A 16,011-nucleotide genomic window follows, 5' to 3' on the forward strand; every position below is an offset into this window, starting at 1 on the left:
TAGAGGTGTTTACATCTTGACTTGACAAAGCCCTGGCCGAGTTGATTTAGTTGGAATTGGTCCTGCCTAGAGCAGGGGGCTGGACTTGATGACCTTCTGAGGTCTCTTCCAGGTCTATGGCTCTATTCTCCTGTGATTTGGTCCTGCCATAGGGGCAGGGGACTGGACTCAATGACCTCTCGAGGTCCCTTCCAGTCCTAGTATTCTATGATTCTATGATTTTCCTGCTTGTGTGACGTGGTCCAGATGTAGAGTTTCCAGTTCTCAGGTTAGCGGGTAGCTCAATGTCAGGCCTTCTCAACCTGCAGTTGTTCTTCTGGGACCATCACCACTGGAATTCAATACGCAAGTTGAGTAATTGTGCTCCTTACAGGGATGTGCCATAACTGGGGAACAGAGTAGGCAGGGGAAGCACCACATCTGTACAGCTAGCATGTCAATATTGGGGGCAGAGCCACTCTGGGCCAGGTTACTTTGACTTGGATCCGTGTACACTGCAGTCTAGACACCAGAGCCTTGGGTTTGAGCCCAGCTCAGAAAAAGTCTTTCACCTGGGTTTAAAGTGTAGTGTAAATGCTCAAGTCAAGGGCTTCCTGACACAGGTCAGCTGACTCAAATCCTTTTAACCCTGGGCTGACACTGCTGTGTATTCACACCTAAAGAGAGAAGCATCTAGGAGTGGTTTCAAAATGCTTAAGTAGAAAAGGTACATAACTCCTCCCAATTGGCTGGAGTTGGAAACAGGATACCGGCCTAGATGGAGAATGGGTAATGTCAGATGCAAACTGCTGGAAGGATGCAGCAATATATTAAATATCTTTGGTGAGGGAGGGGGAATCCAAGATGTAAAAATACAATGGATGTCGACTCAGGAGAGGGAAGGGCAATGATGTGTCTCCCAAATGTAGAAATAGATTCTCTGGTGTCCAATACTCCTTTCCCCTCAGAATGCACCGAGCAGCTGATCAAAACAAAGCTAAAATCCAGGAAGAATGGACATATTTGCTTAAGCAGGAGTCAGCAGATTCCTTCTCCTCCGTTAGCAATTAAAGACACTGCCATTGACGAATTGACTGCCTAGCATAACATGCTGCCTGCAAAGACTGAAAAATAAATATTGAAAGAAGTTTTTCACATTCCAACTGATTCTCCCAGGAATTGTGTGGGCTTTGCGATGGAGGCGAGGTTCTGTGACTTTCAGACTTGGGTGGACAGGCGGATAAAAACTCCTCAGTGAAGTGACTAATAGAGGCAGTCAGGATGAGGGGAAAAGATGGGATTCCCAATACTGACCTCTGGGCTCTCCTACCTTACAGACTCACCTGTCTACACATCCTGGAGCAGATCCTGCTTCAGATGCAGTCAGAGGGTGCTGTTCCAACTATTTCAGTGGGTGCAGGATTGGCCTTCTACGTTTGGACAGCAGTGAACAGCATATTGTGAATTAAGGACAAAATTTTCAGAAGCAAATTGGCTGCTGTGTCTGGAACTCCTGAAAGGGGCCTGATTCTCAGGCAGGCTTGAGTATCCTCCTTCTGAAAACTCTGACCCATTTAAGAGGTCTCACATTGGACATCTGAACTCACTCGTCGGTCTCCATGATGTTGCTCTCTGGGTTTATTTCCAGTATAGGAGATTGTCTTTAATGGGGAAGATGGTTCCAAAAACATCAGCCTGTGGCAGCCGGCATGACTAGCCAGCACTAAATGGTAACATCATACACACTAAGACAAACTATGCTCCGCTATGTGCCTCCTAAAATGGAGCTTCCTGCCCTTAGGAGAGGTTTCATTTTATTGCCTGCTAAGCACCCTCTCTTTCAAGTCCTTCTTTGAAAACCCATTTCTTCCAGAAATCCTTCCTCCCTCACTATTCTTGCCAATAATCTCATCTCGTCCTCATTTACTTGTATCGTAGCCATATGTGTTGCTTTGCCATTCGCTGGCCTATGTCATGTAAAAATAAGTTGAGGGGGGAAAGATTAAATTCCCAAACCAACAAATACACTTCATTTTTGTCCCTGAGCCATTGGAAGCTATGGGGTTACTTGCACGAGTAAAGTAACACACATGCTTAAGAGTTTGCAGGATCAGGGACCTTAAAGGACAACTCCCACTTCATGGCTATATATAAGGGCCAGCATGTCATAGAATTGATCTTCCTTCTCTCCCTTTCATCAACCTCTTTATTCAGCATTAATTTGGCTGCGGCACCAACTAACTAGTGGAGCACAGTAGGTCTCTGCTGGCCCCTGTTTTGATGAAATTCAGATCTGCGAATGCTGTTTATTTTGTGGTGGTAATATCCTGTCTAGTCTGGATGACGGGTCATGGCATTGTGAAGAGAAAGCAACATTTTCCCTAGAGGGTTAACAAAGCTCCAAGCAGCTGTTTGGTGCAGATTTCTCCTAACAACAGAAATTGTTGGCTGCTCAGTCTCATCGAGGGAGTTTTAGCTAACTTGGGATAAAATTTGTGTTTAAATGTCTCCAGGACAGCAATTCTTCATATAAACATTGATGAGGTCTGACAGAAAAGTAAATCTCTCTCTCTCCCAACCTGGAGACACTACAAATTACAAATGCATTGCTTCAGGCTGCAGTGTCCCTGAGGCTATGCATATTCCTCCCCGCCACCCGGTGTCTGTGATTTCATTTTCTCATGTGAAGGGGAAGTGCTGATTATTCAGAAGCTCTTTGATTTCCTTAAATGACTCTTCTTCTGTCTCTCAAATTTTTCACGCCTTTAGACAGACTAAGCCACAACTGCTAAAAGCACCTGCTGTACCGGCCAGCTTTGACTGCATCACTCTTTCTGTGGCTTCCTGGCTTTCCAATCATTAGGTTCAGGTTCCTTGTTCTTAACTCCAGTGCTCTAGATTTCTTCCAGAAATCCTCCCACCCTTGTTCTCAGCAACAGTCTCTTGGCACTGTAATCTGGATTGCTATCTCACATGTTGTCCTCTTGCTCTACGCTTGCAGGGAGATTAACCCAGTGGAGATAGATCTCTCAGGGTATGTCTACACTACCCCCCTAGTTCGAACTAGGGGGGTAATGTATGCATACCGAACTTGCTAATGAAGCCCGGGATTTGAATTTCCCGGGCTTCATTAGCATAAAGCCGGCGCCGCCATTTTTAAAAGCCGGCTAGTGCGAACCCCGTGCCGCGCGGCTACATGTGGCACGGACTAGATAGTTCGGATTAGGCTTCTAGTCCGTGCCGCGTGTAGCCGCGTGGCACGGGGTTCGCACTAGCCGGCTTTTAAAAATGGCGGCGCCGGCTTTATGCTAATGAAGCCCGGGAAATTCAAATCCCGGGCTTCATTAGCAAGTTTGGTATGCATACATTACCCCCCTAGTTCGAACTAGGGGGGTAGTGTAGACATACCCCCAGGGAGCAATTTAGTGGGTCTAGTAAAGACATGCTAAATCAACTGCTGATCACACTCCCGTCTACTCTTGTACTCCACCAGGTTGTCAGGCGTAAGGGGAGTCAACAAGAATATTTCTCCCATCAATCTCCTGCAGCAGGGACAGCACAGTTACTCAAATTAAGGTACATTGATGCTGGTCACATAGCTTGAGTTATGTACCTCAGTTTGACTTTGCCCCTTAGTATAGACCTGGCTTATATTCCCATGCACACAGCTATAAAGCAAGTCACAGTCTTCCACCTGGAGAGCTGAGACTAGAACCTATGGCCCTTTGTGCTACCAGTAGAGCTGCCTGCACTTGGAACAGTTTCAGTTTTACTGTCTGCTTAACACCAACTCTCTTTTTATATATAGCCCATGTCTGCCAGAAATCTTTCATCCCTTATTATCCTCACCAATAACTTCCTCACACCACCCTTCATTTATATTGTAGTCTTGTCTCGCCTTTGGCTTGTCTCTGTCAGTCTACAAGCTTCTTGCTGCAGGATACATGCCTTGCTGTGTGTTAAATTTTGCATTTATTGTGGTTGCACTCTGCCAAAAAACAAACGCCTAATAGGGGGATAATGGCTATGGAGTTCTGTTTGTGTGAATTCTATTGAATTCCTGCGTTTTATCTTCCATCCTAAATCGACTTTCTTTTCAAAGGTGCATAGGAGGGTAATATACCTTTCTGGAAGGTTTATAGTAATACCAGTTTTAGCGCTAACTCAATAGCTCAGCCATTCCACTCTGCTTTGTCAAACCGCCAGCACGCAACGATGAAGTGAAATGAAACATCATAAAAATGAAAAAGTAATCATCCTAAAATCAAGCACCATGCCATTCCTTTGAACAGCTTAGGCAGTTAGAGTTCAGTGCCTCTTTAAATTGGCTACAGGTGGCTTTTTAAAATAAAAATAGTGACCCAAGGCAAATAGAACTAGGACTAGGCCAAACGTGGGTGCCTAAGGTACATCACTGAAATCTGTAGTTCGGTGTTAAACAGAGACCCAAGCGTTCAGGGAGGCTCTTTGGAAAGAGAGGAGGGGAAGGTTCTGCTCCCAGCATTGGGAACTGAGTCCTAAATTTTTCAGCAGTGCAGAGCGCTTCCCACAGCTTCATAACGTGGGCATTTTAGGCATCACTGTCACAACCTTATTTGGGGGAGGGGTATTCTCTAGCTACAGTCAGATGCTAGAAGATAAACTACCATGATTTATGTGACCATTGGCAGCGAAACATTGTGTTTCTAATCCCACTTATTAACACCTTAGCAAATGTAAGTCATGCATACTGCAATTAAACATTTATCGCTTTATTCTCAGGCCATGTCTACACTGCCAGTTTTTGCGGCAGAACATATGCTAATGAGATCACAACTTATGTGAATGAGTCCCTCATTAGCATATTTTTTGCCGGAAGAACTGGCAGTGAAGACGAAGCCTCAGTGATTAAAGGATAGCTAGATTGGTATACTTAGAGGTGAGAAGTCCTCTCATTTGTGGGCTTGTAACTCAATGTTAGCGAGAAACTCTTACTCTAAACTTCAGGGTGTGTCTAGTCGACATCCCCCTATCGACAGAGAGATGTAAATAAAACACTTCAAAAGTGCAAATGAAGCCAGGATTTAAGTATCCCGCGCTTCATTTCATAATCACGTAATGGCTCTTTTTTGAAAAAGCGCTATTTCAAAATTGAAACCGCAGTCTAGATGCGGTTCTTTCGAAAACAGGGTGCTTTTTCGAAAGATCCTGTAAACCTCAGGAACAGGCACCCCATTTTCGAAAGAACCGCATCTAGACTGCGGTTTCAATTTCAAAATAGCGCTTTTTCGAAAGAGTGCCATTATGTGATTATGCAAACGATGCACAGGATATTTAAATCTTTGCTTCATTTGCACTTTCGAAGTGCTTCATTTACGTCTCTCTGCCGACAGAGGAATGTAGCCTTAGATGTAGCCTCAGAGAACAACCAAGGAATTATGTTGAATTAACTCCCAATGTATGTTTGGTAACAAAAAGGAGCCCAGGGTGTGAATGAGAAATGGGACAATCCACTTGGCATAGAATCATTAGTTATTAAATACCAGAGAGAAGCCTAAAGCAAATCATTGTTCCTGAACAGTCAGAATTTTGCTACTGAAGGATGCTCAGCTCTTTGGAAAACCAGGCCACCTATTTAGAGACTTAATGTGGATTAAGCCACCTACTTTTGGACCCCAACTTCTGAGAATCTTGTCCATAATATATTGCAAGGCCAGATGTCTAGGACCTGATTATACTTTCGCTGAAGTCAGTGGTAAAACTTCTGTGATTTCATTGAACGGAAGATTGGTTCTCTAGAAAGAGTCTTAAACTCTTAAACTTAATCAAAACTCAGCACCACCTCAGAACAGGTGTTCGTTGGAGTTAAGATGTGTGCCCACCCATTCATCCTTTGATAATTAAAATCCATTAAGTACTTGAGTTTTATCGTTAATATGTTTACTATCTACTGAAGATGTTCTCAGGTCTACATAGCAATTAATTCAGACTGCATGGTATTGATTATGTAATCAAGCATGCAAATTCACCGCTACCTGAATTGAAAAAAAATAAATCAGAATGCGACATAATTAATTGTGCCCTGAGGTATCAGCAGTAAAACAGGCCAGATGTGTGACTCTGCAATGGGAATATTCCTTTTTTGTGGAGCTGATCTGAAAATACAACTCCGTTGCAACTTAAAGTGCTTCACAAAGGCATGTTTTCACAAAATGTATGGGACAAACAAACATCAAAAAGTTACAGCAATGTCCAAAAAATGTTTCCGTTTTTCCATTTGAAATGACTTCGTTTCTATTTTTAAAATTGTATTACATTAGAAATTAAATGTTTTAATCGTTCTAGGATTGGTTTAATACTCACCAATCAGATTTTTCCTTTAGGCTCATCTGAGGAATATGTCTCAGCTGGTCTGACACCCCTCCTTTGGTTGCTCACCACAGAGTGAGTGAGTGAGTAAGAGAAAGAGAGTCTCTCTCTCTCTCTCTCTCTGGAATTGGTCGCTGTCTCTTCATGACACAGTCCTCCTGTCCAGTCACTATCATCCTCTTCTTATGGGGTAACAAAGTCCCACTGGAAAACTCTCTCAGACAGCCTCCTAATGCACTGCCCAGTCTAGCCTTTAGGGGAACGCTGGCCTGTCCATTCCTCCAGGTTCTAGCCCCGGGACTCTGGCTACTGGGCATACAGTCTACTCAGTTTCTGACCTTGATGCGGTTTCCCTGCGCTCTTTCCTAACTTTCTTTCATATCTTCTGGCTCCACCCTAGGTTACTATGGGCGCATCCTTGGCTCCATGTAGCTACTTCACCTCAGTTCAGACTTTTGCTAGAGTCTATAGTCCAAGACCAGATCTCAAGGCATATTACTCTCAACCTAGAGCTCCTCCTTGTACATAGCTGACTATAGTCCTTTCTAGGAGTGACTACAGGGATTCCCTCTTGTGTTACCAACTTCCTCTCTTTATAGGCCTCTCCCATCTCCTTCCATGGCTGGGCTTCATCAGACATTAGAGCTTGTCAGTCCTTGGCACCCCTCCATCCTGTCATGGTGTTAACTGGCCCATATTGCCTGTTCAGGCCCTGTGTGGGATGGACATTTTGGGGGGAAATATTCCTTTATGCAGAATTTCTAAATTTTCAAGTTCGGTTCCAATTCAAAACCAAGCCAGATTTTGAAATATCAAAATCCTTCATAAACCAGAGTGCCCTTTCTATGGGCAGGTCTCTTTAGCAGAAGATGCTATGTACTTTGTCAATCTTGTCCTTTAATGAAGGGCAAACATAGCAGTCAGCATCTGTTTTTTAGGCTCTGATTCAGTGAAGCATGTGCTGTTGACTTCAATTAGACTTACCTTTGAGCACATGCTTAAATCTGCCACAGTTTTCAGCAAAGCTCTTCAGAATATACTAAAAATTCAACATGTACTTAAATGCTTTGCTGCATCACTGCCTTATTCAAGGACAAGCTTGTAACAAAAGGTCTTGGGTGGAAAAAAAAACCCCACTACAATATTTGCCTCAATTATTAGCTTATTGAATGTCATTCTTATATCAAAATGTAGCCGTATTAATCCATGTAGGCCTGAAAGGTTTATACCATTAAACTGAGCACAATGATCAGAGTTTTGAAGGGCATAGAGTTTGTATTTCCCTTTGATAATGTCATTTATCTGTCTGCCCCGCTGGTAGACAACAATACTGCTTTAAATCAGGCTCTTACTCTAGTTTTTTGGACACATGTTGAATAATTTGGACATTTTCAGGTATAATAATTACAAACAGGGTGAGAAACTTATCAAGCTCAGGGGATTTCTCACCTGAAACGGCTGTCTTCCCAATATCGTGTGCTCCACATTTGTGAATGGATGACTCGGAGAATGGGAACCAGTCCACAAGCAAACAGCTCACACGGAGCCAACTTTAATTTGGCCTGTAGACTATAAAGGCGTATGCCTGCAGAATCCAGAAAGACCAAATCATGCCAAAGAAACCGCAGCCCATTGTTTAAAAGTACAGTGGGGGTGTGTCTAGATTACATCCCTCTGTCGGCAGAGGGATGTAAATGAAGTACTTCGAAAGTGCAAATGAAGCGGGGATTTAAATATCCCATGCTTCATTTGCATAATCACATAATGGCGCTCTTTCGAAAAAGCGCTATTTCAAAATTGAAACCGCAGTCTAGACGGTTTACAGGATCTTTCGAAAAAGCGCCTTGTCTAGACTGCGGTTTCAATTTCGAAATAGCGCTTTTTTGAAAGAGCACGTTATGTGATTATGCAAATGAAGCACAGGATATTTAAATAGGCTCGTAAGATCCATAGACTCATAAGACCAGACCCTCAGAGGCATTTACCCACTTAAGTTACACTGAATTAATGAATGACTAGGTAAAGGTGAGAATCTGGGTCTTAATAGGTGGATTTCAGTCAAGCCTTTATGCTGAGGTTTTCAAAGGACCCTAAGGGTGTCAGACATCCAAATCCTATTGGCTCCTTTGAAAATCCTAACCTTAGGAATAACGTTTCATGAAATCTTACCTGCAAAATGAGAGCTGCTGCTGCTTTTTCTTCAAAATCCCCAAGTGCTGTTTTACCCCCACTCTCTTGCCCCTCAAAAAAAACCAAACAAACCCCAAAGCAAATGGTAGAAAAATGTTTTATGTGAACTTGAGCTGGATTGTCCTGAAACTTTATGAAACTCCAGTTAGCGGCACGGAGTTTCCATGAACTAAAAACAGTCAAGTTCCATCCAAAACACATATTGTGATGAATATTCCACCCAGGAAAAACTGTTGTGAACAATCTTGCATTGACAGGTGGATACTATATTATCCCATAGGCCTTCACCATGTTTGCTTTGTGTGGATGGACCCCTGCACTTATCTGGAACCTCAATGACTTCAGACGTTTAAGTGCTTGGACTCCAGTGAAGTTCTGTGTAGATGGAAGTCTGTGCCCGATAGGATCTGATTGGAGGACAGGAACCTTAAAATACTCCTGTCTCTTGGTGGAGCACTAATGTCATGATATCTAGTACAGTTATCATCGAAATGTGCAACTTAGATGCTTGACACAATATACTGGTAAGATATTTCTTTATCAAAGATTTGGGAAAAAAATCAGAACATGATTCTGAGAACCAACCAAAATGGCATAAAAACAGCTTTTCTTTTTCACATCCTTAATCCTTTTTATTTCTCAGACTGAGCAACAGATATGCTGAAATGACAGTCCAGTCACAAAATTAACAAAAGGAGCAGCCGAAAAGGGGAACAAATGAAAAGGCATAGTAGCTGCATATTTTATACCAGTTCAAGCAGGCAGATACTTTAAAAAAACAAACAAACAAAAAAAAAAACCAAGAAAACAGGCAGCATACAAAATATCCAGGCTAAAAGCAATGTGAATACAAATTACACATTTTCCTGGAAGCTGGGCGGCACGATATTCTACATCCAGAGGTATTAAAACATTAATGCTAGTCTATTAAGCAAATCTCTAACATGTGAATTAATGGCAATGGTAACATAGCACAATGAATAATTTCATGAACAGGCTATTATGTCTGAGCAATGAATATAAAACAACGGTACGGGGAAGGGATCCTAATAAATGAAGTGAATTTAACAGCTAACTTTAAAATATGACGGTTTATCAGGTTATCCTCACTTTAATAAACGGGCACCGTTCAAATAAAAGTGGACGATTTTTCATTAGTCTTATAAACCATGCTGCTAATTTGCAGAATACAATTTTGATAGTGTCCAAAATTGGCTAATGAAAATGTGCCAGCAGAATCATTCCATGATTCTCACCCGGTCCAAACCCCCAAAGCCCGAGTGGATATTACAAAAATTAATAACCTCTTCAGAGTCTACTGTGACAAAACCGGTGCATGGATTAATAGCAAACAGCATTACATGCTCTGACACTTTTCTAACAACACTATATGTAACCCTGTGTCACCTATTCTGAGAACAGTCTCAAACTAAACCAAAACAGGCCCGATTCTGCTCCCCAACACACCAATGTGTATTTAAATCCATGGTCTCATACCAGGTTTATGCTTGTGGGATGCCACTGACATCAGTGGAGTAGCTCCTGATCTAAAAGGGAGCAGAATTAGGCCTCATTAGGTCCGAGTGATCCGATATTATACACATTCTACATACTTTACAATAACAACAACAACGTTTTAAAATGTTTTGTTTTTGCCAGAGAGGGCTTAACTAGCATGACCCTCACAACACCTCCGATAAACTCTGCCAAGGGAAGCTGGGAATAAACCAGTTCATTAGTTCACAGCAAATCTCATTTTACTCCATTGTTGCTGGCTGCCTTCTCGAGGTCTTCCATCATCAAGGCCTGTGGCTTGTTCATCCAGTTCCCTTTCTGAACTGGCTTCCCCTCTTCTTGGGCATTTTGAGACGGCTGGCTTTCCAGTAGCTGGTGGGTGGTGGCTGGTAAGACGGCATTGCTCTGACCCCGCTGAGAGTAGAATTCCCGGCGCATCATTTCCCCAGAGCACAGCTGAAGCTTAAAGGCCGCTTGGAAGCCCCGGCGGAAGTTCTCATTGAAGAAGCCATAGATGATGGGGTTGATGCTGCTGTTGAAGAAGGCCAGCCAGTGAGCAAAGGGGTAGATGTAAATGTTGATGACCTGCAGTTGGACCTCGGTCAGATTGGCGTAGTCTGAGAGCATCATCAAAGTCCACAAGGGAAGCCAGGAGAGGATGAAAAGCAAAGCCACAATGATAAGCATTTTGACCACTTTCTGCTTCTTCTTGGACACAGAGTGGCGCTGCTCCTGGCTCTGTTTCCCCGCTACAGGCGCCGCTCTGTTGAAGAGAGCGATCCCTATCCTGGCATACATAATGACGATGAGTGAAAGGGGAGCCAGATAGATGTTGGTAAACAGCACAGTTGTATAGATCTTTCTCATTTCCTGGTTGGGCCAGTCCTCCTGGCACCAGTATATAGGGCTGGTTTGACTGCTTGAGCTCAGGATCACCCGGAAATATTTTTCCTCTTTTACCTGCAACATGACAGCCGACGGACACATGATGGCGATAGCGAGAACCCAGATGACGGCTATAATGACAATTGCCGTTGATATGGTGAGCTTCTGTTTAAACGGGTAAACAATGCATCGGAACCTGTAGGGAGGAGACGAAAGGCCAGAGACCAAATCTAAAAGCAGTGTCCATAAAACCCAGTTTGATCATTTATTTTAAGCCTAAGAAATACCTATGGGCAGTCAAGGGTAGCTCTGCTGACGTTAAAAGGAGTTGTGTAACTAGATCTTGTAACAAGGGGGTCCTCAAATTTTGGCTCATATCTCAGTAGAGAAATTGCCTCAATGACAGGTCCCCTCCCATTCATTACTGGCTGGGCCACCTCCCTGCCCAATGACCAGTGGCAACTACAGTAGCTGCTCGCAGGGAACAATGGCATTAGGAAAGTATTTCATGCATTTTTAGGTGTCTCAGTGTAATTTGGCTGCTGGATGTTAAGAAGCAGGAGCCGGCACCATGTGACCCATTGGTTATAAAATAATCATATGGAGATATACCATCTCATGGACCTGGAAGGGACCTTGTGAGGTCATCATGTCCCCTGCCCTCACAGCAGTACCAAGTACCATCCCTGGCAGATTTACCCCAGATCCCTAAATTGCCCCGCTCAAGGATTGAGCTTGCAATTCCAGGTTTAGTAGGCTAATGTTCAAGCCACTGAGCTCTCTCTCCCCACACACCTGCAGGTCACCAGGAACGTATGATGTCACACAGTCCACAGTTTGCCATAAACAAGAGGGTCAGACTCAGCAAACTGGCCAATCTTCCGTTTAAAAAAAAAAGTTAATTTTATGCTAATTTTGAACCCATAGGGCCTTGACCGACTCCCTCCTCTTGTTTCCCTTCCCTGCCCCTCGCTTAGGCAGGCTCCTATGGCGCCACAGCAGTGGGGCCGGCAGAAGCTGCTGGAAGGGACAGCAGTTACTTCAAAGAAGGCCAAGGGCAGAGTCAAATGGAGAAGAAAGCAGCTTTATTCATCCCTCACGCTCTTAGGAAATCCAGAGAAGGAAGGGGGAGAAAATACCCCTGCTCCCAAACTGAGATGAGGCAAAGCAGCTAGCTATCTCACCATCCCCCAAGGGTCTTCTGAGAAAAAGCCTCCCCATAGTATTGAATTGGCTGGTGTAGAGGCTGGGAAAGAGCATTTATAACATCCCCTCTAGCCCCAGGAGGGTCCAACAGTATCCTGGCTGGCGGATGGGAGAAAACACACATTCTTCATAAAAAATGGGCAGAGTGAAGGGGGAGAAGGAGCTCTTTAGAGTCCCCAGCAAGCTAAGCCTTGTGATCTTGGGCCTCAGCACTGAATTGCCTTCCCTCCTACTGCTGCTTTGATCTGCCACCTAAACAGAGAGTAGCAGACACAGGATCCGCCAGTGCCCCCAGGGCATTCTCTCCAGAAAGGGATGGGTGAATTCCCTGCTCTGCTGGGGGATGGGGACCCACCGGCTTTTCTCTTCTTCCCTCTCTCTCAGTAGCAGATCAGAGGGCCCCAGACTCAGAATACAAACCGTTATTCTCAGCTCTGCAAGAAAGAGATGGGAGAGCTGGACACACACCCAGGGTCCTCTACCATTTGAATGGAAAATAAGTCAGAAAAGAGGGTGATGGGCGCACTTTAACTTACGTGTGTCTCATCTGGTCCATCCATGAAACGAGAATACTCCCTACCTCAGTGCAGTGTGGGTGACTCAGTAATCGTAAAAATGCTTGGCGGCCCGGGGATGACGAGCAACAGATTGTTTTTTTCAAGTGAATAATTGGTTTCAGATCGTTACGTCATCTTACCTGTCAACTGCAATTGCAACCAAAGTGAAAACAGAGGCGGAGACAGAGATTCCTTGGACCATCCCGCTCATTTTGCAGACCGTGCTCCCAAAGGGCCACCCTGGAAGGTACAAATAGCCCCAGACAGGTTAGCTGCCTCCATTTCACTTCCAACACTGACGGTTCGAACACTGATGGTTCACTCCCAGGGCTGAGGTGCCACCCACAGGCACCATGCTGTCCCAGCGCAGGTGAATGATGGTGCACAGTGACCCACCACAAGGTAACAAAAGGGGACAGAGATGACATCAGAGTTCGGCCCAAATTGTTCTTCTGATGATCCTGAAAGCAGCACATCTGCATCTGAAGCATTAGCACTTAAAACAGCAACATCTGAGAGGAAAGGGAGCTAGATATTATTACTACAAAGGTCTCACATGCTTTCCATATAAATCCGGGACTTCACCTTACCTAGGTTTAGCTTTCACCTCCTCCTGGCTCCCCACAGTATGTATCAGTTTTGACACCATTAGAATTACTCAGGCCAGGTCTATACTAGACCCAGACGGTTGGCTTCAAGAACGTTTATTACCATAAGCCAAGGTTAGCGCTGTCTCCACAGTAGGAGGTCGACAGGCGCAAATACTCCCATTGGCTTCCTTACTCCTCATGACTATGAATACCACCAGCGCCAACAAGGGAAGGGCACCTTTACTAGACCCACTAAATCAAATGCCCGAAGATAGATCTCCAGCGTGGCAATGGGAGATGTGGCCTTAGATTTCAGCACATCTACATAGCAGTATTATTTTAGAATACATCAGTTATTCTGAAATAACAGTTCATGTCTATACTACAAGCAGTCATTTTGACATTTAATGAGGTGGAAGGGAAGTCAGAGGAAGAGTGCTCTTCCTTCAACTTCCTGCTGTGTAGACAGCGCCAAAAGCCGAATTAAACTATTTCAACTTAAGCCAAGCATTGACATAGCTGAAGTTGCACAGCTTATTTCAGCTTTAGCTCAGTTGTGTAGACATGCACTTGGTTAATCACTGAAACTTATACCAACAATTTACACCCTGCCCTTTGCACGTCATCTCTGAATTTGACCAACAGAGTCTACTCAGTATAACTGAGAGCAATGGCATCTAATCTGGGAAACCACACACACCAAAGGGAAGAAAAGAGAAATGTAGTAAGAAAAACAATTAGGAGAAGATGTAGGAAGGAATGTGTTGAAGCTGATCTTATACAGATTGCCTCCTGCACCTGCCCTGGACGTGCTTAATTCCCAACACTGATTGCAAACAGTAGTAGTAGTAACTCTGTACCATTCTTCACTATGTATTTGCTGGCTGGTGTCCACACCCCAAACTGCAATAATGCACCAATCAAAAGATCATTTTAGGCACCATGTACCTCCCATTTCCCACTTACTTTTTATTCAGTGAGCTGGGTACATGGCTCTTAAGGCCCTTCCAGATCTTTCCTAAATTTCCAGAGTGCCTTAAGTGTCATTTTGGGGCATGTGTGCATTTTCACTGCCATTTGACCAGTTTGAAAAACAAAGCATTTTAATGTTCTATTTAACATATTCTTCTGTGACTCATTAAAAATCATTAATAAATAATATTTTAGGAAAATATGCTTTTATGCAACTAACTCAAATCTAAATAAATAAATGCAAACAGAGGAATAAATAGGAGGTGATGATATATATTGCATGGATTTTCTAAATTTTCATAATTATCCAGCAACTTTATCTCATTGACCGGGTCACTTACAATATTCATATCATCATTAAATATGATTCATAGCTTGATATATAGCAGTTCTGTGATGGTCATGCCTGTATTAAACATTTAGCATTTGTGAACCAAGAGAGAAGTTTTAGATCTACAGTTCGGCATATAACCTCCCCGTTTATAGAGATGTTTTATAGTAAAAAAGGAGCAAGAAAAAAAATTCCCCAGTCTTTAGTTTTCTCTCTGTCTGAAGGACAAAGCTAAAAAACTGCAACATCTGTCATCCACACAACTCCCATCCGTCACTTTCCTATCCTTCTTTTCCTGATATCTGATGATAATAAGATGGTAAAAGAGATGTTCACTATGTCCTTGCATCTATGTTTCCTTCTGATAAACATTCTGATTTTTCATGAGAGGTCTAATGAATAACAAACAACACTTTTATCTCTTGTAACTGTTTGAAGCACAAACTATTGATCGTTACTTTTTTTCCCTGGCTCTTTTTTTTTTTTTTTTTTTAAACTGTAATACACCTCTCTGAAAGAAAGGGTTTGTTTGCTCCTGGAATTAAACTTGCTTACTTTACATCTAAAACAAGAAAGAAACACAGCTTCATGAACTGCCTACAAGATGTTTTGTTTCTTGGTTTTCTCTTGTTTCTTAAATGCCGTGTTTTCCATTAAGCAAAACATTACACCAAAATTAGCAGACTTCTTGAGCCAAAGGGACTAATTTCCCATCATTCAAAGTTATGTGAAGAAATACATAACATTTAGGAGCCTGTGGGAGAGAAATATAGGAATATTTGGGAGGGGAGTGTTATACCATTAGGAATTTTTTATTAATGTTAAATAAACATTTTAGAGGGCATATGGGGAAAAACTTATTTAGATGTGTTAGATAAATGTAGATGTGTGTGCTCCTTTTGGTGGGCTTTATACTTTAAATTTCCATTTAACGATAGCAGCAAGGTTGGTCAATGGTCAGGGTAAAACTTCTTCTACTACAATATGGGTTAAGATAAGGCAAACATCAGATAAAGATGCCTTGTATTTTATATATTCCGACAGCAAAAATCAATAGTAATAAAACCAAAGTCAATGCAATGAAGTTATTCTTTAAATATTGATGGCAGCCTCCGAGATCCAAAATGCATGTGGGTGCTTAGGTAAAACATAAATTAAAGATTGCTTGGAAAACAAAGTCTTGGTCTTATCTTTAAAAACAAACAAAAAAACTCTATAATTCAAGGTCTTAAAAGTAATACAACCCAGTCCATGGCAGGCCTGGCCCAGTCCCTACCCCACCCCACCCCGCACCTGCTCCCCCTTTAATCGGTCGTTTAACCAGTAACCGATTAAACAGGATTTTACATCCCACCAATCTGACTGTGGGCACGAGACGTTTTGTTGATTTTGATTGTCTACTGGTACTGCCCCCTGCAGCTCCTAGGGGCTGGGGTTT

The 16,011-nt window shown here is 43.0% G+C and overlaps 1 protein-coding gene across 8 annotated transcripts in view; it reads right to left on the minus strand.

The window, feature by feature from the left end:
* Nucleotides 1–9,036: 9,036 nt before the first annotated feature.
* Nucleotides 9,037–16,011, minus strand: part of NPFFR2 (neuropeptide FF receptor 2) — a 40,325-nt gene continuing 33,350 nt past the window's right edge. For all 8 annotated transcript variants that reach the window (XM_075929403.1, XM_075929406.1, XM_075929402.1 and 5 more), the window contains 2 exons: nt 12,821–12,920; nt 9,037–11,113 (listed from right to left, as the gene is read on the minus strand). In XM_075929403.1, the coding sequence (XP_075785518.1) occupies nt 10,270–11,113; nt 12,821–12,920 (944 nt within the window). In that variant the 3' untranslated portion in view covers nt 9,037–10,269. The remainder of the gene's footprint in view (nt 11,114–12,820; nt 12,921–16,011) is intronic.

This window comes from Pelodiscus sinensis, chromosome 5 (genome assembly GCF_049634645.1).
Source record: "Pelodiscus sinensis isolate JC-2024 chromosome 5, ASM4963464v1, whole genome shotgun sequence".
Classification (NCBI taxonomy): Eukaryota; Metazoa; Chordata; order Testudines; family Trionychidae; genus Pelodiscus; species Pelodiscus sinensis.